Consider the following 27973-nt stretch of genomic DNA (forward strand, 5'->3'; position numbering starts at 1 on the left):
CATATGGAGGCATATGTGTTTTTGAATTAGTGTTTTGAGTTTCTTTGGACAAATACCCAGAAGTAGAAGTGCCAGGTCTCCTTTGTCTCTTGTCATAGCCTTTGTTTTAAAGTCTATTTGTCTATAAGTATTGCTACACCAGCATTTTTCCCCACATCCATGAAATATCATTTTTCATGTCTTTGCTTTCAGTCTCTGTGTGTCTATTATTCTGATGTGAGTCTCTTGTAGGCAGCATTTGTAGGGTCTTGTTTTCTTACCTATTCAGACACCCAGTATCTTTTGATTAGAGTATGTAGTCCATTTACATTTAAAGTAATTTTTAATATGTTTTTATTGATATTTAGAGAGAGAAAGGAAATGGAGAGAGATAGAAACATTAATGAGAGAGAAATATCAGTCAATGGCCTCCTGCATGACCTCTCCTGGGGATCAAGCCTGCAACCCAGGAATGTATCCTGACCAGGAATCAAACTGGTGACCTCTTGTTGCATGGGTCAATGCTCAACCACTGAGCCACACTGGTCAGGCTAAAGTAATTTTTGATACATGTGTAATTATTACCATTTTATTGTTTATATTTTTATCTCCTTGTGCTTAAGTCCCTTTGACATTTATTGTAATACTGTTTTGATGGTGATGAAGTCTTTTAGCTTTTTCTGGTCTGGGAAGCTCTTTATTTGTCCTTTGATTCTAAATGATAGCTTTGTTGGATAGGATAATCTTGGTTGTAGATCCTTGCTTTTCATCACTTTGAATATTTCATGCCAATCACTTCTGGCCTTCAAAATATCTGCTGATAAATCAGCTGAGTCATATGGGTGCTCTCTTGGAGGTAACTAATTGCTTTTCTCTTGCTGCTTTTAAGATTCTCTCTTTACCTTTAACTTTTTGCATTTTAATCATGATGTGTCTTGGTGTGGGTCTTTTTGGGTTCATCTTGTTTGGGACTCTGCTTCCTGGATGTATATGTCTATTTCCTTCGCCATGTTAGGGAAGTTTTCCATTATTATTTGTTTAAATAGGTTTCCCATTCTTTGCTCTTTCTGTTCTCCTTCTGGTACCCCTGTGATGCAAATGTTGGTACATTTGATGTTGTCCCAGAGGCCCCTTAAACTATCCTCATTTTTTTAAGTTCTTTTTTCTTGCTGTTCTGATTTGGTGTTTTCTGCTACCTTGTCTTCCAAATTTTTGATTCAGTCCTCTGCTTCCTCTATTCTACTGTTGATTCCTTATAATGTATTCTTCATTTCAGTTATTGTATTCTTCATTTCTGACTGGTTCTTTTTTGTTTCTTTCTTTTCTATCTCCATTTTTATGTGTCCTGTCTCTTTAAGTTCTCACTGAGACCGTTGATCATCCCTATTACCAGTGTTTTGAACTCTACATCTGAGAGATTGCTTGTCTCCATTTTGTTTAGTTATTTTCTGGAGTTTTTTTCTGTTCTTTCTCATGGGGTGTGTTTCTTTGTCTTCTCTTTTTGGCTACCTCCCTGTTTTTTTTTTGTATGTGTGTGTGTGTGTGTGTGTGTGTGTGTGTGTGTGTGTTTGTTTTGTTTTGTTTTTTATAATATGTATTAGGTAGAGCTGCTATGTCTCCCAGTCTTGTAAAGTAGCCTAATATAGTGTGCATCCTGTGGGGCCTGTTGGCATAGTGTCTTGGTCACCTGAGCCAAGGAGTCCAGGTGTATCCCTCTGTGAGTTGTTTGTACCCTCCTGTTGTCATTGAGCCTTGATTGCTGTTGATACCAATGGGAGGGAGTGACCCTCAGACTCATTGGTTGTGAGAACTGGCAATGACTATAGTGGAGTAGCTTTTTTGCAGGGGCCACCCTATAGAACAGAATTCACTTTAGCAGGGCTCTGGTGCCTGCTAAGTCTGCCCTTTGGTAATATTGTTTCTGGAGGTGGTTGGGTGGTGTTCTGGTGTGGTCTGAAGCTGGCCACCAGGTGTGTTGAGGCCTCTTGAGAGGAGCTCTGGTGCAGGCCTAGCTCAGTCACTGCCTGTGCCCTACCTACCCAGGACCACTTGGTGTGAGCTATAAAGTGATCTGGAGATGGTTGCCACTTGCCTGGGCTTGGAGGTGCCTGATAGAGGCTAAGCTGCAAATTGAGGTGGCTACCTCAGTGCCAGGCTTGGGGATGCTTAGCAAGAGTTATAGGGCATGCCAAGGCCAGATGCTGCTTGTTTGGGTTTGTGAACCTTTGAGAGGTTTTAAGAAAGTCTGCAGCATGAGCCAAGACAGGCCATTCATATGAAAGTGCCACTGGAAGCACCTTTAGTGGGTTTGAATGCTGGATGGGAAATCACCAGAGTAGGGCAAACCATGTTAGCCAAGTTGATGGAAACTCAGAAATGGCAAGCTGGATCTGAGGTCTCAACAAAGGAATGGTGGCTTCTGCCAGCCCTTCTGTCTGGGAGAGAGCTGCCGCTCCAGCCCTTGCCCCAAAGCCAGACAATTCTGTTCCTCCCCACTATGTCCCTAGTTTTTGGAGCTGCAGTCCCAGCATTGGAGCTCAGAGCAAGTGAGTCTGAGGAAGTCAGTGCATGGGCCCTTTAAGAGGAACACCTGGGACTCCAGCAGCCCTTTGTCTCTCAGCCACAATCCACACTGATTTTTAAGCCAGAAGTTATGGGGACATTTCTTTCTGGGGAGCCTAGTGTGTGGCTGGGACCCCTGGTCCCTCGGGGGTTGGGGGTTGGTGTCTGCAGGTCAGATATCCTCCCGATTTTTAACTGCCACAAGTAGGTGTGGGAGCAGCCCATTTTATGTCTCTGCCCTTCCTACCAATCTTGATTTGACTTCTGTATATCTTTAGTTATAGGACTTCTATTCAGCTAGACTTCAGGTGGGTTCTCAATAACGGTTCTGTAGTTTAGTGGTAATTTTGATGTGCTTGTGGGAGGTGAGCACAGTGTTTACCTACACAGCCATCTTGACCAGAAGCCTTTGTGTACTTTCTTTGTACAGAATGGCTCCTGATCTTTCTATTATTGTTAACCCCCCACTTATTTATTACTAAAGGCCCAGTGCATGAATTTGTGTACCAGTGGGGTCCCTTGACCTGGCCTGCGGGATCGGGCCAAAACCGGCTCACTGACATCCCCCAAGGGGTCCTGAATTGCAAGAGGGCACATGCCAGGCTGAGGGACCCCACCGGTGCATGATTGGGGCCAGGGAGGGATGCGGGAGGTTGCCCAGCCGCAGAGGGACCACAGGAGGGTTTCCAGGGCATGTCTGGCCCATCTCACTCAGTCCCAATCGGCTGGACCCTAGCAGCAAGCTAACCTACCAGTTGGAGTGTCTGCCCCCTGGTGGTCAGTGCACGTCATAGCAAGCAGTTGAGCGGCCTTAGCATATCATTAGCATATTATGCTTTGATTGGTTGAACAGACGACTGGACACTTAGCATATTAGACTTTTATTATATAGGACAAGTAGGTGCAAACATCTGACTTCACTAGGTTTTCTATACAGTTGTGCCTGAGCATTTACATATTGAAATACAGATTATTTTGTCATAAATTACCTTTTTATATTTCATCTATTACAGTTAGGGCATTATATTAATTTGGAAGGAGGAATTATATGTACTTGCATCTAGAATAAAATTAAGATTTAAAGATTTTATTTAATTAGATCTAAAAACATTAAAAATTGAAATTATCACTATCTAGATGGTAGATAATAGTTTGAAAAGTTCCATTTTTTTTAGGTGAATATATTATTTTTAGTCTCTTCTGGATACCATTACTGGGTAATATACTCAGATATTCTTGCGTGTGTTTCATTTAAAACATAAATATTTCTAATCTTTTAAGGAAAAGGTGGGGAATACAACTTTAAAAGTAATAAAATGGCAACAAAACAACTAGCTTTTTCTTATGTACAACTCAACTAAAGATAATCTCTTTATTTGGGATGCATGTAGAGAAGAACCACGTTCTATGTCCTATGGATGTGTGTTAAGTATAGAAATGTTCACATGCTATTTTGTTTATTAATTAATTTATATTATTCTGTTTTTCAGGTCCTGTAGGTGTAGGTTTGAATGAACTGAAACGAAAGCTGCTGATCAGTGATACACAGCACTATGGTGTGACAGTGCCCCGTAAGTTCTGTCCTGTTCAGTGCTACTCGGACTGCTCTAGTAACGACCGCTCAGTGCCCACATAGCATGTATGGCACCAAGCACTCTTCTAAGCATTTCCCATCTAGACTCACAGCAGCCCTATGAAGTATGTAGTGACATTACCCACTTTTGACTTAGGAGGAAACTGAGGCACAAGATAACAGTTGAAGGATTTGCCCCAGATTTATACAGATCATTGACCTGAATTTTTGTTAATTATAGATTTCTTATGCTCAATATTTATGATAAATTTTAATACACATATGACATTAAATTATTATTTACAAGTTTTTTTTCTAAATAGAAGTCTAGCTATTCTATTTCCTAAAATAAGTGCTAATGTTTTCCAGAGTTTTCCCCGGCTTTAAGATTAGAAGGACCAAACCGCACAGAGCTGAAGGAGGCTTCTTATAATGTAAACCTTCTTAATTACTTTTTATATGTAGTAATTGGCAGATAGTGTTAAATGGGCCTTTCATGGCCATACAAACCAAATATGGTAAGCTTCTTTTCAGTACATAGAATTAGATCTATTTTTATGAAAGCGGTTTTGTTTTCACAGGCATTCTTGCAAATAAAATGTGATTCTGGAAGCATTTTGATCATCAGAATAAATGCCATTTGACTACTTAATATGTTGATGTTAGAAAGTCATCTGAAAGACTAAATTGAAATGTTGGCTTTCTTCAAGTGGTTTTAGTACTATTTTTTAAAGTCATTTGTATATAGCCCTTAGCAATGTTCTCTAGTTTTGGAAGAGTTCAACTTTATTTTAAAATTATAGTTTTCTATTACCTCAAGTTATTCCTTGTTACTACATTTTTCCAAATTATTGTTTGTAATCATTTTCAGCCATAAGTTATAGGACTGACAGTTTCCATCAACAGAGATGAAAGTAAAGGAAAATGTGTAATTAAACAGTTTCTTTCTTTCTTTTTTTATTTTAATTATTCACCTCTCTTACAAAAGCTGAGTTGCAATATACAGGTCATTAGAAAATTTTACAAAACATTCCCTTAGTGAAGCTTATAGGTAAGCAATTACAAAAGAGAATGGAAAACAATATTACAAAGGAAAACAATGACTTTATTAATTTCCTACTTGTAACTCATCTCTTTTGTCTTTATTTTGTGCTGCCAACAACAGTAAAGACAACTGATATCTCCATTTTACAGAGAAGAAAACAGGGTAGAAAGGATACTTTGACTTACTCAGAGTTCTGTAGGCATTAGTTGCACTTAAATTTGAATCCAGGTTTTATTGAATCACTTTTCATGTTCTGCCTCCTATATAATACTGTGCAGTCCTTTCAAACTACAAATTCTCTTTTCTTGTAGCCCATTTAGTAGGAAAAACTGGTTTCTTTTGAAGACTGGAACTATCAATAATGCTGTCTATCAAACATAACCCACTCTAATAGTTTTGGTATTACTAAAGGACCTAGGGCAAGGCACTTTGGCCTCAGTTTATTCAACTATTAAAATATTTGCCTCTAAAGTTATTATAAAACTTGACAATATGCAGAAAGGTTCTGAGGCTGGGACTTTCCAAAGAAATCCCCTAAGTAGTAATTTAAAATAGTTAATGTCAAAAGATTCCCCTATAGCAGTGTTTTCCATACCTGCCTAACAATAAGAATCTCTTAGGGGTTCTTCTGAAGAGATTGCAAGGTCTTTCCAAAGAGGTTCTCCTTCAGGAGATCACACAGATTGTCTGAAAATCTGTACTTACAGCAACCATCCCAGGTGACTCATAATATCAGACATCTTTGGCAAATACAGCCACACCATCAACTCAGGGTGATTTGATTAATCACATAAGTTATTTTAAGAGCAGTTTTGGAATTTTAGATTGTTTTGCTTTATAAAATACTTTAGATAGAGTCTTGATTATTTAGAGAAAAATTACTGCTTTGGTTATTCTACCGGTATTCTGTTTGCTGTTGAACTCATTTACCAGAATGGGTAAACTGAAAAATTGTGGAGCAATGGAACTCAACACACATTGCTGGTGGGAGTGTAAATTAATTCAACTACTTGGAAAAACTAAGTGGCCATATCTATTTACTAAAGCTGAGCACACACATACCTAGTGACCTAGCAATTCCACTCCTGTTACACACTCAGCAGAAATGCACATGACGCATACTTGGATACTCTTAGAAATACTATTCATAAAAGCTCAAAACTGGAAACTACCCAAATGCCCACCAGTAGTGGATTGGTTAAATAAATGATGGTATTTTCACACCCTGGGATGCTGAAATGCAGTGAGAATGAACAATATGCTACTACATGCAATAATATGTATGAACCCCACCAACATCATGCTGAATGAAAGAAGGCAGACATAAAAGAGAATGTGCAGTATGGCTCTTTTTATAAAAACAATAAAAGCAGTGCTCCTGTGTGCTGTTAGAGATCTTGAGGGGGGCAGACGGGAAGGGTGATTCTGGAGTGCTGGCAAATCTGCTTCTTGTTCTCGTGCTGGTTACCTGGGTGTGTTTGATCTGGAAATTCATCAAAGCTTACATGAGAACTTTCCTGTCTATCATATGTCAGGCTTTTAAATGGTAGTTTAGTCAGTTGGAGTTTGCTGATGTTGATTTTCTGGTCTTGACATACATAACAGTTAAGGAAGACTAAAGCCTTCCTCCACTGGAGGAAGCTGAGGGGTGGTTACACAGGACCTCTGTGCCATATTTTACAATTTTTTTGTGAATCTATAATTATTTCAGTTTCAAAAGGCTATTTAAAGGGGTGCTAAATCAGTTAAATGCTATTTCTCTTGGGCAAAATGGTTGAACAAATTATATGATCTTTTAAAATTGTCCTTGAGGCCGTATTAAACATTCACGGTTGCTTTTAAACAAAGTGGTGGCCAAGTCCCTGCTTGCTTCTCTGTGGGAAATTTCATCCTTGATGCTGCATCAATATTGTTTGCTTGTTTTTAAGCCAGTCAGAGAAAGCTGCATTAATATTGTTTTTAGGCTAGAGGTTATCAACAACAAATCTAACTGACCATTAATATAACCAATCTTTCAAAAGAAAATTAAAATAAAGTAGTTAACACAAGGTGTTGCAGTAAATATCAAATACTTGGTGGATTCTCATATCTTGACAGTTTGGGTTTAGGCACTGTCAATCAACCACACTTGTTAATCTCTTCCTGAGGTCTTGCAGGAAGGCATGCATCACATTGAAGTGTTTTCATAGGTTTCAAAGTATACTTCTTTGTCCTCAGGGTACCTCAGTTGAGATTTCCAAAAAAATGTACATTATAAACTAAGGTATCAGTTTAGAAACATTTTTCTTAGCTCACAGTGGCAGTTATCCTGGGATCTTGTTGGGGGTAGGGGAAGAGTGGGGATTTTGTCTCATTTGTTTCATGCTTATCTTAAGCTGTGAACACAGTGGGCACTCAGTGAACTCTGGTGAGGTAGTGGCCCATCTTGCCCTTTGAATTCCCTTCTCATAAGAATCTTCAGATCCTTTATTCAGGATTCCTCACTGTTGATGGGTTTGTGAGAATCTTTTCTCTTTAAGAAGGTGAGGACCCGAGGAAATGTTTTTTTAAATTGATTTTTAGAGAAGGAGGGAGGGAGAGAGAGAGAGAAACATCTATGTGAGAGAAATATTGATAGGTTGCCTCCCATATGTGCCTCAACAAGGGAATGAACTCTCAACCTAGGTATTTTATTCGTCAGTTTATTTTGTTTACTAGATTCCACATGTACTTTAGATCATATGGTATTTGTCTTTCTCTGACTGGCTTATTTCACTTAGCATAACAATTTCCAGGTCCATCACGATGTCACAAAAGGTAAGATTTCCTTCTTTTTTACAGCCACATAGTATTCCAGTGTATAAATGTACCATAGCATTTTTATCCACTCATCTACTGATGGGCACTTGGACTCTTTCCAGATCTTGGCTATTATAAATAACGTGGCGATGAACATACAAGTGCAAACATTCTTTCGAATTGATGTTTAGGGATTCTTAGGATGTATTCCCAGAAGTGGGATCGCTGGGTCAAAAGGCAGTTCCATTTTAATTTTGTTGAGGAAACTCCATACTGTTTTCCACAGAGGCTGCACCAGTCTGCATTCCTACCAGCAGTGCACGAGGGTTCCCTTTTCTTCACTTCCTTGCCAGCACTTGTTTGTTGATTTGTTGATGCTAGCCATTCTGACAGGTGTGAGGCGATACCTCATTGTGGTTTTGGTTTGCATCTCTCAGATGATTAGTGACTTTGAGCATTTTTTCATATGCCTTTTGGCCTTCTGTGTGTCCACTTTGGAGAACTGTCTACTTAGGTTCTTTGCCCATTTTTTAATTGGATTGTTTATCTTCCTTTTGTTAAGTTGCAAAGGAGGAAGTAAAACTGTGATTATTCACCAATAACATGATATTGTACATAGAAAACCCAAACTACTCCACCAAAACACTACTAGATTTCATAAATGAATTTGGCAGTGTAACAGGATACAAAATTAACACCCAATAATCGAAGGCATTTTTATACATCAATAATGAACTCTTAGAAACAGAAACTAAATAAACAACCCCATCTACCATTGCAACCAAAAAAATTAAGATACTTAGGAATAAACTTAACCAAGGAGGTAAAAGACCTGTATTTGGAAAACTACAGGACGTTACAAAAAGAGAGAGAGAAAGATATAAACTGTCAGGTCCAGCCTGACGATTGAACCGGGCTGAGGTAGGGAGGTGGGATTTGAGAAGAGAAAGAAAGACAGGACAGCAGGGATTCGGGAGGTCCACAGCTCTCGAGAAGCTCTGGCAACTTTTATTAGTAATGCAGTGCTTTTTATGCATAAGACACTAAGCAGGGAATCACAAGGAAAACATTCTTTGTTTCTCTAAAATCACTACTGGAGGGATAAGTTGAAGGAGAGGTTTCTTGTTATAATAAATCTCACTAGTTGGGTACATATTTCTTGGTAAGCCATGAAAGTAGCTCTTATCCTACTGATAGCAGTCATATAAACAAACCCTGGGAAAGCTCTGTAGGCAGGGGCTGCTCTCGTTATACTGATTAGTTGCCATCCAAACAGGCCTGGGAAATCTGTGCGGGTAGGTGCCAGCCTTGCTAGCCCCTACAGGTGCAAGGACCGTGTCAGCTTACAGCCCGCTCCCCACAATAAACAAGTGGAAGCAAGTACCGTGTTCATAGATTGGTAAAATTAACATCATTAAATGCCCATACTACCCAAAGCATTCTATAGATTTAACGCTATTCCTATTAAAATACCAATGTCATATTGCATAGATCTAGAATAAATACCCCAAAAATTCAGATGGAACCAAAAAAGACTCCGAGTAGCCACAGTAATCTTGAGAAACAAGAACAAAGTTGGAGGGATCACATTACCAGATACCAAGTTATACTACAAAGCCACTGTACTCAAAACAGCCTGGTACTGGCACAAGAACAGGCATATAGATCAATGGAACAGAACAGAGAACCCAGAAATCGACCCAAGCCATTATGCTCAATTAATATTTGACAAAGGAGGCAAAAGCATACAATGGAATCAAGTCAGTATCTTCAATAAATGGTGTTGGGAAAATTGGATAGATACATGTAAAAAAATGAAACTAGACATCTCAATATTTTCACATTCGTACCTCAAGTTCCATTTATATTATTTCAATTTTTTCTATTTTTTGCTCAGATTTTATAAATTACTATTGATCTGTTTTCCATTCACTGGCCCTTTTCTCTGTGTTCTCCATTCTCCTACTGAGCCTATCTAATGATGTTTCTGTAAGATATTGTATATTTCAGTTCTAAACTTTCATTTTTTTATAGTCTGCTAAAATTCATATTTTAATTTATTTCAGGTATGTTTTCTTTACCTAGTGAAGCACAGTTATTATAATCATTGCTTTATTTTTTTTAAATCTTTATTGTTCAGATTATTACATATGTTCCTATTTTTCCCCCCATAGCTCCCCTCCACCTGATTCCCCACCCCATGCCCTTACCCCCCGCCACTGTCTTCATCCATAGGTATAAGATTTCTGTCCAATCTCTTTCCATACCCCTCACACCCCCTTTCCCCTGAGAATTGTCAGTCCACTCCCTTTCTATGCCCCTGACTCTATTATATTCACCAGTTTATTCTGTTCATCAGATTTTTTATTCACTTTATTTTTAGATTCACTTGTTGATAGATATGTATTTGTTGTTCATAATTTTTATCTTTACCTTTTTCTTCTTCTTCCTCTTCTTAAAGAACACCCCTCAGCATTTCATATAATACTGGTTTGGTGGTGATGAACTCCTTTAGTTTTTTCTTGTCTGTGAAGCTCTTTATCTGACCTTCAATTCTGAATGATAGCTTTGCTGGGTAGAGTAATCTTGGTTGTAGGGTCTTGCTCTTCATCACTTTGAATATTTCTTGCCACTCCCTTCTGGCCTGCATTGTTTCTGTTGAGAAATCAGCTGATAGTCGTATGGGTACTCCCTTGTAGGTAACTAACTGTTTTCTCTTGCTGCTTTCAAGATTCTCTCTTTGTCTTTTGCCCTTGGCATTTTAATTATAATGTATCTTGGTGTGGTCCTCTTTGGATTCCTTTTGTTTGGGGTTCTGTGCACTTTCTGGACTTGTAAGTCTATTTATTTCACCAGGTAGGAAAAGTTTTCTGTCATTATTTCTTCTAATCGTTTTTCAATATTTTGCTCTCTCTCTTCTTCTGGCACCCCAATAATTCGGATGTTGGTACGCTTAAAGTTGTCCCATAGGCTCCTTACACTATCTTCATATTTTTGGATTCTTTTTTCTTTTTGTTTTTCTGGTTGGGTGATTTTTGTTTCCTCATGTTTCAAATCTTTGGTTTGATTCTTGGGGTCCTTTGATCTACTGTTGGATTTCTATGTATTCTTTATTTCAGAAAGTGTATGCTTAATTTCTGACTGGTCCTTTTCCATTTTTTTGGCATTCTCATTAAGATCTTTAAAGGTCTCACTAAGTACCTCAGAGGTTTTTAGCAGATTCTTGAGTAACCTTATAAATGTGGTTTTCAACTCTATGTCCAGTCTTCTGCTTTCCTCCATTTCTTTCATTTGTGATCTGCCTCTTTTGTCTTCCCATTTTAGCTGCTTCCCTGAGTTGATGGAGTGGCTTTGTGTGCGAGGTGTCCTATAGGGCCCAGTGGCTCAGCCTCCCCAGTCATCTGAGGTGGACCCTCTTGGTGCACCCCTTTGTGGGCTGCACAGTCTTGTTGTAGTTAAGCCTTGATTGTTGTTGGTATCACTGGGCGGAGTTGACCTCCAGGCCAATTGGCTGTGAGGATCAGCTGTGTCTATACTGGGAGAGCTTCTGTGCTCAGTTTTAATGGGGTGGGGTCTCACGGCGGAGCAGGCAGCCTTGGTTTCCCGTCAGCCCCGCCCTAAGAGGCTTGGGTCTCAGTATCCCACAGCAATGGCTGCACGCACCTCTGAGAGAAAGCTGCTCTCGAGTTTTGCCTACTGCCAGACAGTCCAGTTTCTCCCCGAATGAGTGTGGGTACCCAAAGTCTCACCCAGAACTGGAGTATGGTGTAGTCAGGAGGCTTTGTTTCCCTCCAGAACGAGAAAGGCAGCCACGCGTTCAACTGCCCGAGCCCTCTCCGCGCCTGCGCGCCTCCTCACCTCTGTCTTCCGCAGTTCCCCTGGGTCTCCGTGCCCCGTGGCAATGGCTGCACACACCTCTGAGAGAAAGCTGCTCTCGAGCCCTGCCCGCTGCCAGACAGTCCAGTTTCTCCCCGTATGTGTCTGGGTTCCCTGAGTCTCGCCCGGGACTGGATTTCAGCGCTATGGGGAGCCTTTGTTTCGCTCTGGTTCGAGAAAGCCAGCCGCATATTCAGCCGCCCGGCCCTTCCTCTCGCGCGCGCACCTCTCCGTGTCTCCGCATCTCTGCCCTCCGTCGCTCCTGAGTCTCAGTGTCCTTTTCTCTTTCCTTCTAGCTGTAGAATTTCCACTCAGCCAGCTTTCCGGTGGTTCTGGATGATGTCTGCTTTGTATTTTAGTTGTAGTTTTGAAATTGTTATGCAAGGCAGCAGTATAGGTGTTCACCTATGCCGCCATCTTGGTTTCTCCTATAATCATTGCTTTCAAGTTTTTCTCTGATAGTTCTTACTTCTGGGTCTATGAGGGTTGCCATCTGTTATCTTTCCCCTTGAGAATTGGTCATATTTTCTTGTTTATTTTTATGTTGAATAATTTTAAACTGCATTCTGGATATTGTGAATTCAGTGCTATGTCAATAACTCCAGATCCTGTTATAATATTCTGGAGAATGTTATGTTTTATTTTAGCAAATAATCAACCAGTTTGTGTTTAGACTATCAGTACTGTCTTTTTATGTGAGTTGTAGTCTAAATGTCACTTTAGTTTTCTAAATTTTGCTTTGTTGGTTTGAGTCTGCCTATCACCTGTAGTTCAGGGATTAGTCTCATACTTGTGTGCATACTTCAACTCTCAGCTCAGTTCTCTAAGCCTTTACTGTATTGGTTTGGGTATGTTCCATACTTCTGTTATTCATAGGTTAAGGTGATACTTGTGTATTCTAATCTCAGTTCACTTCTTAAAAATTTTCTATGCTTGTTTGAGTCTGAACTGCATGTGTATGGCTCAGGAGTTATTCTTAGACTAGTGTGGGTTCATACTCAGAATTAGAATATTTCCTTTTCCAGATCTCTTCATTCATGGATTCCCTCCAGACTCTTCACCTCACAGGGGCATTTTTCTTCTGGTTCTTTTAACCAAAAAGTCAAAGCTTCTGTTAGAACTTAGTCATATATTCTGACATGATGCTCTGTGAATGACCCCACCATGAGGGCAAAACTAAGAAGAAATAAACATTAGAGAATATTGTACCAGGCTTGCATCCCTGGGATAAATCCCACTTGGTCATGGTTAATAATCTTTTTAATATATTGCTGGATTCTGTTTGGTAATATTTTATTGAGGATTTTGGCATCCATGTTCATCAGGGATATTTGCTGATAATTTTCTTTCTTTGTAGTATCTTTATCTGGTTTTGGAATTAGGATAATGCTGCCATTATAAAAAGATCTGGGAAGTCTTCTTTTCTCTTGAATTTTTTAGGAATAGTTTCAGGAAGATAGGTATTAGTTTTTCTTTGAATGGTAAAACTCCCCTGTGAAGCTAGGGTCCAGGAGTTTTATTGGCTGGGAGTTTTTATTATTATTATTATTATTATTATTATTACTGTATCACTTTCATTAGTTATTATTGGTCTATTCAAGTTTTCTGATTCAGTTTTGGAAGATTGTATTTTTCTAGGAATTTGTCTATTTCAACCAGGTTGTCCAATTTGTTGGCTTATAGTTATCTATATACTAGAGGCCTGGTGCACGAAATTCATGCACAGGGGGGCGGGTGGTCCCCTCAGCCCAGCCTGCACCCTCTCCAATCTGAGATCCCTCTCACAATCTGGGACCACTGGCTCCTAACTGCTCACCTGCCTGCCTGCCTAATCACCCCTAACTGCTCCCCCACCAGTCTGGTCACCCCCAACTTCCCCCCCCCACTGGCCTGGTTGCCCCCAACTGCCCCCCTCTGCTGACCTGGTCGCCCCTAAATGCCCCCCCCATCAGCCTGGTTGCCCCTTACTGTCCCCCCTATGGGCCTTGTTGCCCCCAACTGCCCCCCCTGCCAGCCTGGTCACACCCAACTGCCCCCCCCTTGCTGGCCTGGTTGCCCCTTACTGCCCCCCCTGCTGGCCTGGTCTCCCCCAACTGCCTCTCTCTGCCAGCCTGGTCACCCCTAACTGTCCCCCCCTGCCTGCCTGGTCGCCCCTCACTGCCCCCCCTGCCAGCCTGGTCACCCCTAACTGTCCCCCCCTGCCAGCCTGGTTGCCCTCAACTGCCCTCCTGCCGGCCTGGTCACCCCATGCAGCCTGCTGTTCAGTCGCTTGGTCATCCCTCACTAACCCCCTGCTGCCCTGGTCGCCACATGCAGCCTGCTGTTCGGTCATCCATCCGGTTGTTTTAGTTGTGATGGCCCTGAGTTTTTATATATTAGGAAGCCTAAGCAACCAAACGACCAGTCGCTATAATGCGCACTGACCACCAGGGGACAGATGCACGCAGAAGCTGCCCCCTGGTGGTCAGTGCATTCCAACAGCCAACCTCCCGTGGCCTGTCCTCCCCCATGGCTGGCTGGGCCATCCCGATCAGGCCTGCCAACCTCCTGCAGCCCCTCCCCCAAGCCAGCCCACCTCCCGTGGCCCCTCTCCCAGGCTGGCTCGCCAACTTCCCATGGCCCCTCCACCCTGGCTGGCCAACCTCCCATGGCCCCTGTCCCTGGCCAGCCAACCTCCTGCAGCCTTTCCCTCCACCTGGCCAACGTCCCCGCAGCCCCTCCCCCCGGCCAGCCAACCTCTCTTGGCCCCTCACCTGGGCAACCTCCCGCAGCCCTGATCAGCCCCAATCACTGGCCAGGCCAAGGGACCCCACCCATGCACAAATTCGTGCCTCGAGCCTCTAGTTGTTTAATAACATGCTATTTAGCCTCCATTTGTTTGAATGTTTTTGAGTATTTTTTAAAATATATTTTGATTTCAGAGAGAAGGGAGAGGGAGAGAGAGATAGAAACATTAATGATGAGAAAGAATCATTGATTGGCTGCCTCCTGCATGCCCCACACTGGGGATCGAGCCTGCAACCCAAGCATGAGCCCTTATCAGGAATGAACCATGACCTCCTGGTTCTTAGGTCAATACTCAACCAATGAGCCACCATGGCTGGGCTTGAGTGTTTTTATTGTAGTTGATTTCTAGCTTCATGGCATTGTGATCTGAGAAGATGCTTGATACGATTTCATTCTTCTTGAAGTTGTAAAGACTTATTTTGTGTCCTAACATGTGGTCTATCTTTGAAAATGTCCTATGTACACTTGACAAGAATGTATATTCTGTAGCTTTGAAGTGAAATGCTCTGTAAATGTCAATTAAATCTGTCTGATCTAGTATGACATTTAGGGTCACTGTTTCCTTGTTGATTTTTTTGTTAGGAAGTAGGTGAGGAGTGAAGTAGGTGAGGAGTTCTACTCATTCGCAAATCAATAAATGTGATACATTACATAAACAACATGAAAGTTAAAAAACATATAATCATATCAATAGATGCAGAAAAAGCATTTTATAGAATCCAGCAACCATTTTTGATAAAAACTTTCAGCAAAGTGGGAATAGAAGGATCATAACTCAACATGATAAAGGCCATATATGACAAACCTACAGCCAACATCATACTGTATGGGCAAAAACTAAAAGCGTTTCCCCTAAGAACAGGAACAAGACAGGAATGCCTGCTTTCATCACTCTTATTCAACATAGTACTAGAAGTCTTAGCCACATCGATCAGACAAGAAGGAAAAATAAATGGCATCCAAATTGGAAAGGAGGAAGTGAAACTGTCATTATTCGCAGATGACATGATATTGTACATAGGAAACCCTAACTAGTCCACCAAAAATCTACGAGATTTAACAAATGAATTCAAAGTAGCAGGAATACAAAATTAACATCCAGAAATCAATGCAATCTTTATACACTAATAATGAAATCTCAAAAAGAGAAACTAAAAAAAAAACAATCCCATTTACCATTGCAACAAAAAATCTATGTCACCTAGAAATAAATTTAACCAAGGCATAGAAGACCTATACTTGGAAAAATGCAATACGTTGGAAAAATAAATAGAAGAAGATACAAACAAGTGGAAAGCATATACCATGTTCATGTATTGGAAATACTAGCCTCATTAAAATGTCCATACTATCCAAAGCAATCTATAGATTCAATGCAATCTCTATTAAAATACCAATGGCATATTTCACAGATACAGAACAAATACTTCAGTAATTTATATGGAACCAAAAAGAAAGAAGAACAAAGTAGAAGGGATCACAAAATCAAATATCAAATAATACTACAAATCCATTGTCATCAAAACTGCCTGGAACTGGCACAAGAGCATGTATATAGATCAATGGAACAGAACAGAGAACCCAGAAATCGACCCAAGCTATTATGGTCAATTAATACTTGATAAAGAAGGAAGAGCATACAATGAAGTCAAGACAGTCTCTTCAATAAATGGTGTTGGGAAAATTGGATGGATACATGTAAAAAAGTGAAACTAGACCACTAACTAATACCATATACAAGAATAAACTCAAAATGGATAAGAGACTTAAGTTGTAAACCCATAAAAATAGGCAGCAAAAGTTTAGACATCTCACGTAGCAGAATTTTCACTGATACATCACCGAGGGCAAGAGAAACAAAGGAAAAAGTAAACAAATGGGATTACATCAAACTAAAAAGCTCTGCACAGCAAAGAAACCATCAACAAAATAAAAAGGGAGCCCATTGTATGGGAGAATATATTTGCCAATGATATATCAGATAAGGGGTTAATTTTCAAAATATATAAAATACTCATAAAACTTAATAAAAGGAAGACAGAAAATTCAATTAAAAAATGAGCAAAGGACCTGAATAGACACTTCTCCAAAGAGGACATACAAATGGCCAAGAGACATGAAAAGATGCTCAACATCATTAATCATCAGAGAGATACAAATTAAAACTACAATGAGGTATCACCTCACACCTGCTAGAATGGCTACCATCAACAAACCAACAAATGACAAGTGTTGGCAAGGATGTGGAGAAAAGGGAGCCCTAGTACAATGCCGGTGGGAATTCAGCTACAGTTTGTGGAGTTTCCTCAAAAATATAAAAATGGAACTGCCTTTTGACCCAACAATCCCACTTCTAGTAATATATCTGAAGAAACCCAAAACACTATTTCGAAAGAACATATGCACCCCTATGTTCTAGCAGTGTCCTTTACAATCGTTAAGATCTAGAAAGAGTCCAAATGCCCATCAGTAGATGAGTGGATAAAAAAGCTGAGATACATTTACACAATGGAACACTATGCAGCTGTAAAAAAGAAGGATCTCTTACCCTTTGAGACAGCATGAAAGTACCTGGAGAGTATTATACTAAGCAAAATAAGCCAGGCAGAGAAAGACAAGTATCACATGACCTCACTTTTATGTGGAATCTAAAGAACAAAATAAACTGATGAACAAAATGGATCCAGAGACATGGAAGCATGGAACAGACTATGGAATTTCAGAGGGAAGGGGAGAGGGGTGGAAAGAGATAAACCAAACAACTTGTATGCATAACCCATGGACATAGATAATAGTGCAGTGAAGGCCTGGGGGTGGAGCAGGAACGGTGTGGAGGGGGTCAATGGAGTAAGAAAGGGGAACATCTGGAATACTTTCAACAATAAAGATAAATATTTCAAAAAAGAAGAAGAAATAATGGTTAAGTTCTTCCCCAGGCAGGTTGACTCTCCTTCACAATCTACCTGCTGTATTTATTTTTAGAGTATTCACATAGTTGTTTTGGGTCCAGTTTTTAGTTGTAATCAGCAGGAATGTTTCAGTAGTCTGTTTTTCACTTGCCTTGTCAGCACTACAACTTCTTAGGTTTTTTTGTTTCAAGTTAATCCTGTATTTTCCTACTCCATTATAATTAAGTAGAAAATATTTTAACCAAAGTTATTGAAAGTTTGGAAGTTCAGTAGTATTCCAAGAAGATGTTTTTAGTTTTGCAAAGGAGGAATGAATAGTACATTGAAGTCTATGACTTCATTCAGTTAGTAAAATAAAACGATGATATATACTATGTACTGGGTGTGAAATATAGTAAAATAATTTCAGAGTTTATCTTATAACCTAATGGGCATTAGATTTGCTTCAATAAATAAAGACCAGTAAATAACAATAATAAGTATATTATTTGCAAGAATTATTTCTCAAGGGTGGAAATAGCATTTTTATTTAATCAACATATGAGTACCTTCAAAATAATGAATAATAGTACAGGCATACAATTTAATTTTGAATCCACCTTCAAATCAATATAATTTTAATATTAGTGGAAAATCTAAATTAATGGCATTTTACTATAGTTTATTAACTAATTTGCTTTTTGATAAGGTTTCAATCTTATTTAAGTAAATGACTTTAATTAAATACAGGATGGTTTCTTTTTTAGTATTTTCTTTAGGGTGGCTGATGTAGACTTTTCTAAACTCTTCTTAATTAAATCACAGATACTACCAGAGCAAGAAGAAGCCAGGAGAGTGATGGTGTTGAATATATTTTCATTTCCAAGCATTTGTTTGAGACAGATGTGCAAAATAACAAGTAAGTGGACATTTTTTTATAGTTTTGTGTTACTTGTTTTTAAAAAAATATGATTTTATTGATTTTTTATTATTTTTAATTTTTTTATTGATTTCAGGGAAGAAGGGAGAGGGAGAGAGAGATAGAAACATCAATGATGAGAGAGAATCATCGATTGGCTGCCTCTTGCATGCCCCCTACTGGGGATAGAGCCTGCAACCTGGGCATGTGCCATTGACTGGAATCAAACCCAGGACCCTTCAGTCCACAGGCCGAAGCGCTATCCACTGAGCCAAACCAGCTAGGGCTTTATTGATTTTTTTTAGGGAGAAAGATAGGGGGAGGGATAGAGAGATAGGAACATCGATGAGAGAGAGAAACATTGATCAGCTGCCTCCTGCATGCCCCCTACTGGGGATGGAACCTGCAACCCAGGCATGTGCCCTGACCAGGAATTGAACCAGTAACCTTAGTTCCTAGGTCAATGCTCACCCACTGAGCCACACCGGCTGGGTTGTGTGACTGTTTTTCAGTATGTCCCTATATATCCAGTTTTAGACAATTGAGGGTTCCCTTCCATTTGAAATATATTTTAATTTTTATAATATTTGAAACCAATTAAAAGATGGTAATTTAGTTAGTACTTATTAGCAATCTTCAGTTGTAATTTTTTAATAGGCTAGAGTTGCTATGTATCTGGTAAGATAAATATATAGGAATTGTTTTGAATAATGAGGGAAGCTTGCTCTAGTGTTATTATGGTCCTTTCCCCCTACTATTTGAATTTTAACATATAATTTGGATACAATTTTATTTTAAAAACTAACAGCTATGTAATAGATCCCTAGTTCCACAGTTTCCTACATATATACCTCTCTCTCTCTCTCTCTCTCTCTCTCTATATATATATATATATATATATATATATATTTAGCTTTTCAAAAAATTGAAATAATGTTAATCATCTTGCTTGTAGCATATCCTCTATCTAGCCCTACATGCCCTCTCCCCAGGTCTTCCATTTGCTTAAGCTTGAATTACTTTAGGGTACTAGAGAGAGCAATGTGTGTTTTAATACAGGAGTGTGGAATTTTATTGAAACATCAAAATGCTTTTTTCGTGTTTGGCACAGCGATTATGTTTTTATAGCACATAATCGGCTGCCCTGGTTCCATTAGCCACCAACCAGTTCCTCCTCTGGTTCTAAAGCTGCTTATTCTGTAGTGCACAGTGAAATTTCAGTAGTTTCTATTGTTTGCCTTATTCACTGTTTTATTGCATTGCATTAGTTCTGAAAAAGAGGTGATGGAAAACATTAGTTGTACTGCTGGACTAAAATACTTTTTGTCTGCTTAAGTGTAATACAAGCAAGTGTTACTGATTTGAAAAATGTAAAATAAAAGATTTTTTAAATTGACATTCCGGAGTACTTGGCTCTATTTATTTTATTAAACACAGTAAAAAATTTTCATGTTCAGCAAGAATATCTTTTACATATATGAATTATGTCTTGCTACCTATATATACATATTGAATTCATAAATGATTCTGATGCATTTCTAATTTTCTACAGGTTTATTGAATATGGTGAATATAAGAACAACTACTATGGCACAAGTATAGACTCAGTTCGGTCTGTCCTAGCTAAAAACAAAGTTTGCTTGTTGGATGTTCAACCTCATGTGAGTAAACAGTGAACTATTCACTACCCTACCAGCCCATGTAATCTACTGTGCTTGATGCGAACATCTCACTACAAGGGTGAATCTGAAGTCTACTCACTTTGGGCATATATGTGGCTTTGCTAAGATGACAAAAGCATTTCAAAATAATTTGAGGAGTTTTTGGTGAACGGAAAGCCCATATTATTGTTAGAGGAGTAAGAAAAGCCTCCAAATCTGTTTGCAAGTCTTGTTTATATTCAGTTTTTGCCAAGTCTCTTAGATTTTCTTTTCCATATTTTGTATTTTTTTTAAATGTTGCATTATATGTATTCTTATATGCTATCATAAATATTTATAATTTTAACAATGGCCATTTTGGTCCTAGGTTCTGTATATACCCTAGATTTGGGGTTTGTGTATAACTAGAGCTGTGGGGCATTTCACAGGAACTCCATGGCATGAGGCCCTATTGCAGCTGTCAGGCACGTCTCTGCCTGGCACCCTGGGAAATCGCATGAACACTGTGGACTGAGGGTGCCAGTGGATGAAGCCATTCCATTGTCACACCATATAGCCTCCAGCAGAAACCTAACCCACAGCGTTTTCCTCATCACCAGGGGCCAGATTCTCGCTTCAGGGATGACTGCACCCCAGGGTGTCAAGCCTCCAAGGGCCAGCCAGGATGGCCTGGAGAAGGCCTTTGCAACTCAATCAGGAGTCAGTAGGGCGGCTGACTCAGGCACCAGCGATGAATGGAACACACTCTTGCTCGAGCAGAACCTCCCTGCTGGTGTCCTGGGACTAGGTGTTCCCAGCTCCGTTGGTGTGGTTTAAACTCTACATTCTCAGGGCCTCACCAGCCCGTCTGTCCCCTGTCACTTAGAGTGTAAATAACAAAATATTTGCTGGAGGAGGGTTGACAAGCTTCATGGAAAGCGGGAGGCTTGCCCTTTTGGGTCACTTTGAAGAGTAGGAGGAAAGTAGAACCCATCCCTGAAGTCAGGAAGAGACTCACATGGGATGGCTGAAGACTTTTGTGTACAGAACGCTATCCAAGCCACAGGGGACTTGATTTACAAATCAGTTTTATGGTATTTCTAGCTGCTTCAATTCAGTATTAATTGGGGCATATTTCAAAACATTTTTGAAGGCAAGTTACATGCTTCATCATCTTTACAGGGGGGATTTACTACATTTAATTGTCAACAACTGATTGAATAATATATTGAAAGATCGACTGACCTTGACTAGGAAATAATTTTAAGAAATTTTCTCCCTAGAAAATTTTGTTGTATTGTAAAAATTGCTCATGACATTATGGAGAAATATAAAAACAACCTTTTCTTCCTTGCAGACAGTGAAGCATTTAAGGACACTAGAATTTAAGCCCTATGTGATATTTATAAAGCCTCCATCGATAGAGCGTTTGAGGGAGACAAGGAAAAATGCAAAGATTATTTCAAGTAGAGATGACCAGGGTACTGCGAAGCCTTTTACAGTAAGTATGATGACGCTTTGGTGAAAATACAGAAGCAGTAGTTAAAATCACATACGCAGTAGCGACTATCTTAGGAAAACTATAATAGACGAAGTATGATCCAAAAATCTACTATATAGAATTGTATTTAAGTACGGACATTTTGAGTGATTGTACTGTAATTGCTTTTTGTGTTTCCATGAATAGATCTTCATATTAAATTGACTCAAAACTATTTGGCATACTTATAAAATTTTTGTAGGCCATTTATATAAAAGTTAGACCAGTTGGTTTTCAGACTACTCTTATTTTTAAGGGGAAAAATACCAAACTGAATTATTATTAATTATTAATAATCTAGATGAAATTTTTAATAATTTGCCTTTTTTGTCTTCTTGCATATTTAGCATAATAAAGGAAAAAGCATCATTTTGGGCATAGTAGACTCATGTAATTATTCAATAGTTGTATTTCCTATGAATGTTATTACAAATGGCAACTGTGGTATGTTAATGACTACAATGATTTCTGGCAAGGCCTTTCATTTCCTTGTTTTTTGTTTCTATCTTTAAGATAATGTATTCTACCTTAGGATAAAAAGTAAAGAGCAAAGAACTTAAATGTTAAGAGCTTTTTTCTCCCTCTCTCTCTTAACTTCCCCCTCCCTCATTTTTAACTTTAGTCTATATTAAGTTGTACACTATAAATTGTGGTTACAAAATACAGATTATACTTTTGATTCCCAGTATTTGATAAGTATCTTTTTACAAAATACTGGCAATACATATCCATGCTGAATAAGTATCATCCTATGATATTACTGAGGGCTCTAGATTAACACTAAAATTAAATTTTCTGTTGTGAAATATTCTGTGACATTGAAATGTGGACTTGAAATTTGTATGTTGCTGTGTAAAGAGTTATTGTACTATTTATAAACTTAAACGTTTCTCAGTGGAGATAATAAATGATAGCATAGTCCTAGGATTTAGCGCACATTTAAGTATATGATTATATATAATCTTGAGTTACATAATTAACTAAGATATTTCCTGGCTCAAAAATGTGAGTATGATGGGCCTCTGACCCACTTCCAATGAAGCACAGGAAGGACTTGGTAACTATTATTTTATAAATGTATCCAACTCTGAAAAACTAGTTTATGCTCTAAATTCTTTGCGATGAATAAGCATAAATAATGCAGCATCAGAGTAAATGGTTCTTCCCATCCCTCCCTCATAACTATTTTGACACTGAGATATCCCTATAATAAGTTAGTGACTGATTATCCTGAACTTCAGGTAAGACAGAAGTTTTGACTCTTGTCAGATCAGTTTAGGTACAAGCAAATCAGAGAAGCAATATTAGGAATTATGACTTCTGAAGAACTTCTAATTAAAAAGGGTAATTTTCATTTCTGGCTGAGGTGAGAGAATGGACACAAAACAGCATTAGATAAGCCAGTGCTGGAATGTTTGCATTGATGTGAAGTGATGTAATTGTCTGGTTAACCACTTTAAAAAAAAATACTTCCTTTTGTAGGAAGAAGACTTTCAAGAAATGATTAAATCAGCACAGATAATGGAAAGTCAGTATGGTCATCTCTTTGACAAAATTATAGTTAATGATGATCTCACCATGGCATTCAAAGAACTAAAAACAACCTTTGACAAATTGGAGACAGAGACTCATTGGGTCCCAGTGAGCTGGTTACATTCATAACTAAGGGAAATATCCATTGATTGTAGAGTAATGATTAGATCAGTTACCATTTTGGTGGTAGGGTATTTTTAAAAAATCTATATTACGGTCATAGACGTGCAATCTTGGTTAAAATTGAATGTTGGTTTTGTTTGTATCTTTTTATAGCCTTATTTCAAACACAATGTTTGAATATAAGATCCAAAATTGAAATTTCAGTACTGTATTCTGAGCAGTTTTGAACTTTCTGTCTGTCTTTATATATAGCTCTGTCTCTAAGATGAGGTTGACCTTTTTAGAGACACATAACTAGAGAATAAATATTAGAGATCAGCTGGTCTCAAATATGGTCGCTGCCATCAAGTCTGCTCATTAGCACTTGCAAAGAATTAACTTAGCAGCCTTGAGCAGCTCCAGGCAGACACAACAGCTTTGCTGGGTTTTGGATAGATCATCATAGGAGTCCTCTTTGTATTCTAAAAGTGCAAGCTTTTTCTTATGGATATGCAGTACAGTAAGTCCTCACTTAACATCATTGATAGTGGGTATTTAATGACCTATAAGGAAACAAATTTTACCATAAGCTAATTGATATAAGCAGGAGTTAAATTCCTATGGCATTTCATCAATGTTATAATGAAACTTACGTTGAACAAAACGACATTATTCGAGGACCAGTGTGTGCATTTAAAAATCATTCTTAAAAGAGTTACTGAAAACCTGTCTTAGTGGCCTTCTTGTTATAGCTTAAGAGGACTTATGAGTACATATCTGTACTCAATACATATTTAATAAGGGAAGATAGGGTTAAAATTATTATATATATAATCTAAAATTTTTCCTTATAGAATTGATCTTAAAATGTTTATATCTTAGTGCAAGAAATGATTACAAAAGAACATTTTTATTTGTATATCCTTAGGTAACATTTCTAGAGTCACCAAAAAGTGTTTTGTTTTTCTAATTGGCTTTAGATTTTCCCAATAAATTATAAGAATGTGATTCCTATTCTAAAAGCAGGGGTTTGACATGTTTCTGGTATAGTTAAAGAAGATACAGTTAAAGACAAAAATGTTAAATATGCACAGTTTATCACCATATATTTAAATTGTATGAAGATGTACTTCAGAAAACTTGTCATGTATTGTTAACTTATTTCTTCATCAAAATAATTCTTAACACTGGCCAGATACCACCCTACTCTTGCCATTTTTAAGAAGTTTAAGAAAGGCTGTTATAAATTTTTAGATGGAACCTCTTATTTTTTTTTATACTACTGATCTCCAGCAAATAAATTATATAGCTCAAAATAGTAGAAATGTTCATAAGTTATATTAGAATATATCCTGTCATTCTTGCATGCAGTCAGATCCTGCCAATCAAAAAATCTTTGCATCTGTGACTTTCAACCAGAAAAAAAGAAAGGTTTTTTGTTGATTTATAAAAGAGAATTTAGATGTCATGTTTAAAGAAAAATAGAATGCAGTAAAATTTTATATATTTGTGAACTATCTGAGGCATATTTTTTAATTATTAAATGGGGCTATTCATAAAATAAATTATATGTATAGATGGCATAACTTAAAATAGTAGTTTTATAAGTCAGGGTCAGCATTCCATGTAAATATTTGACCTTTATTTGTACACAGACAGACCCACTAGCGTGTTATATGTGCACTGGACAATTTGGTAGCATTATCCACTGGATTTCCTTCAGACATGTCAGATTTCACTTTAGAAACAGAGATAAAAAGTACTGTAATGATCCTGACACACACACCAACATATTTAGATAATCAGACTAAGTATCACTTAACAACATAATCCAAACAATGATTTCTATGTTTATTAACTAAACAGTAAGCAATATGCTTTTTAAAAAGAGAGGGAGGGATTGCCAAATCCAATCCTAAAGCCATACTTAAAATTCTGGTCAAGTCTTACTTAAATGGTTTGACCATTGATGAAAATATCCTATACAAAGAGTAATGGGAAATATATGATAATTTAGGCAATTATATAAATAATTTGGCAATTCAAATTTTTTTTTCTGAAATATATACATGGATTTTTTTTAATTTGCAGATAACTGCCTCAGTTCTTTACTGTGGGGGTAGAGATAGTGTAAGATGGTGGAGACTGAATCCTTTTTCTTCTGGGTACTGGAGGTGTTATAAAAATGTAACTGTCCAAACCTTTCTCCCTTTTTAGGCTAGAGCTAAATAATATTTTGAAAATAGTGTAAGGGGGGGGGGTACTTTGAGAAATCTTTTATCAGGTAGTGTACATGGTCTGGCAGGTGAGTTTGCATGGCCACTTGGTGCTTACAACGGATATGGTTACAATTTAACAAGGCAGTGCCAGCTCCAAGGGCTGGTTGGTAACTGTCACAAAGGCTCTTGATTCTGTACTGTCTGCACCCCAAACCCCTCCAGCAAGGAAGCGATGGGCTGTGCACCTCACTGTACTAGTTCTTTAAGTAACCTGCTCCCAAGACAGTGTGTCAGCCACTATTTGAGAGAAGAGAAATGTTTTTTAAATCCATATATTTAATCCAAGATCAAGAAGAAATTTGTATATTCCCATGATTAACAAATGAGAGTCAGTTAAAAATAAAAAGGTGGAATTGAAATATAATATTTTACCATTGTTTTACCTACCAATATAGATGTTTTTGATTCTTTAAGGCTGACATTCCTGGTATTATGTGTATATATCTAAATGATAATAATTTAAAATTGACGAACGTGGAAACTTCTCAGATTTACAAAACTCTGTTGTTAAAAGATTCCTGAAGATAGATTTTTATTATTTATTTTCTTTTTGACTAGTAAAAATTTATAAATAAATGTAATGGAAAACCTTTGATCTTAATAAAGTATCTTCAAATTATGTGTCTACTTTCTTGAAAATTGTTTTTTCACTTGGAGATTACACTGTTTCCAATGGTAGAACAAATTCTGTTCTTTATTGATATCTAGTGATTTATTTGAACTTGCTGTGTCTAAAATTAAATTTCATATTTGTTTCAAACATTTTGTTGGGTTCACCAAGCTTTTTGAGAGATGGAATTCACTAGTCTTGCCCTTACAGTGCTGTGGAGAAATGCAATGGGAGGCTCTATCCAGGCTGCCATGGTGGTAACACTAGTACCCCCCCCCCCTCTCTTCCTTATAGGCAAAAAGCTAAACTTATCCTGCTGTACATATGAATGCTTATACAGTGATGCAGTAAAGAGCATAATTGTTGAGTTTTTGCCTATTACTAGCTTCCCAACCTTGAGAACATCATTTAATCTCTCTAGTCCTTGTTTTCTCATTAGAAAAATGGAGACAATAATAGTGCTTACCTCATGGGATTGTTGTAGGCATGAAATGAAACAGCTGATCCATGTAAAGTACAGGAACCAAACTTGGAATTGAAGTATTCACTAACTATGAGCTCCTGTTTTATAATGATCATTCTCACATAACATAATTAAAAAATAGCTAACAAATATTCTTGTTACCCTACCTAAATAGTTTCCCTATTAGTTAAGTCACTGGAAGCTTCCTAATAAATAATTTCTATTATAAGCCTTATTGTTTTAAAAAATTCCATTACTCCAAGTGTTACATCAGGAAATCATTAGGTAACCCTCAATATGAAAGTGATCCAATTTTTACTTTTTGCCTCTGGTATGCAGTATAGTTGATATCAACTTGAAAGAAATGTCTCATCATTGTATTAATGTTCTTTCATTTGCTACCACTCTTTTCAAATGCTTGCTCAGTTACTTAACCTGCAGGACTAGAAATATATTTCTTTTATAACATTTGTCATATATACATACATCTATCTACACAGGCCTAATCACTACCAGACAAATTGTACTTATTAATCATCACACATCTGTACAATTTCCATACACTATCTCATTTAATCCTCACAACTACTTTATATGGAAGATGTCTTCATATTTTACAGTTGAGAAAACTGAGATGTGGGGTTAAGTCCCTTGCCCAAGGTGACAGAGGTGACATGTAGTAGAATCAGAGTTGAATCATGTCTGGCTTCCTCCAACTCCATGCTGTTTTCACTGCATTGTGCATCCTGGTGTTGCTCTAACTTGAGCCAAAGATGGAAACAGGCAAGACTTGGTAATCAGGGGTGTGACTGTTCATCTTTTATATATATGTAGAGGCCCAGTGCACAAAATTCATGCACGGGGCGGGGAGGTGTCCCTCAGCCCAGCCTGCACCCTCTCCAATCTGGGACCCCTCAGGGGATGTCTGACTGCCGGTTTAGGATTGATCCCAGGGATCGGTCCTAAACCGGCAATCAAACATCCCTCTCACAATCTGGGACTGCTGGCTCCTAACCACTCACCTGCCTGTCTGCCTGATTGCCCCCTAACCACTCTGCCTGCTTGCCTGATAGCCCCCTAACCTCGCTCCCCTGCCAGCCTGATTGATGGCTAACTGCTCCCCTGTCAGCATGATCATCCCCAACTGCCCTCCCCTGCTGGCCCGATTGCCTCCAACTGCCCTCCCCTGCTGGCCTGATCACCCCCAATTGCCTTCCCCTGCAGGGCTGAGGGGACTGGGGACTCCAGCTGGATGAGGCAGGGCTGAGAGGACTGGGGGACTCCAGCTGGATGAGGCGGGGCTGAGGGGACTGGGGGACTGAGGCTGGATGAAGCAGGGCTGAGGGGACTGAGGCTGGATGAGGCAGGGCTGAAGGGACTGGGTGCTGTCATCTTGTGG

General features: G+C 38.6%; 1 protein-coding gene across 1 annotated transcript in view; it reads left to right on the forward strand.

Moving 5' to 3' along the window:
• The window catches only part of MPP7 (MAGUK p55 scaffold protein 7), a 345710-nt gene extending 319596 nt beyond the window's left edge, over nt 1-26114 (forward strand). The window contains exons 16-20 of the mRNA XM_054716587.1: nt 4032-4112; nt 18314-18407; nt 19960-20068; nt 21405-21548; nt 23070-26114. Coding sequence (XP_054572562.1) covers nt 4032-4112; nt 18314-18407; nt 19960-20068; nt 21405-21548; nt 23070-23249 — 608 coding nt within the window. The 3' untranslated portion in view covers nt 23250-26114. The remainder of the gene's footprint in view (nt 1-4031; nt 4113-18313; nt 18408-19959; nt 20069-21404; nt 21549-23069) is intronic.
• Nucleotides 26115-27973: the final 1859 nt, after the last annotated feature.

This window comes from Eptesicus fuscus, chromosome 5 (assembly GCF_027574615.1).
Source record: "Eptesicus fuscus isolate TK198812 chromosome 5, DD_ASM_mEF_20220401, whole genome shotgun sequence".
NCBI lineage: Eukaryota > Metazoa > Chordata > Mammalia > Chiroptera > Vespertilionidae > Eptesicus > Eptesicus fuscus.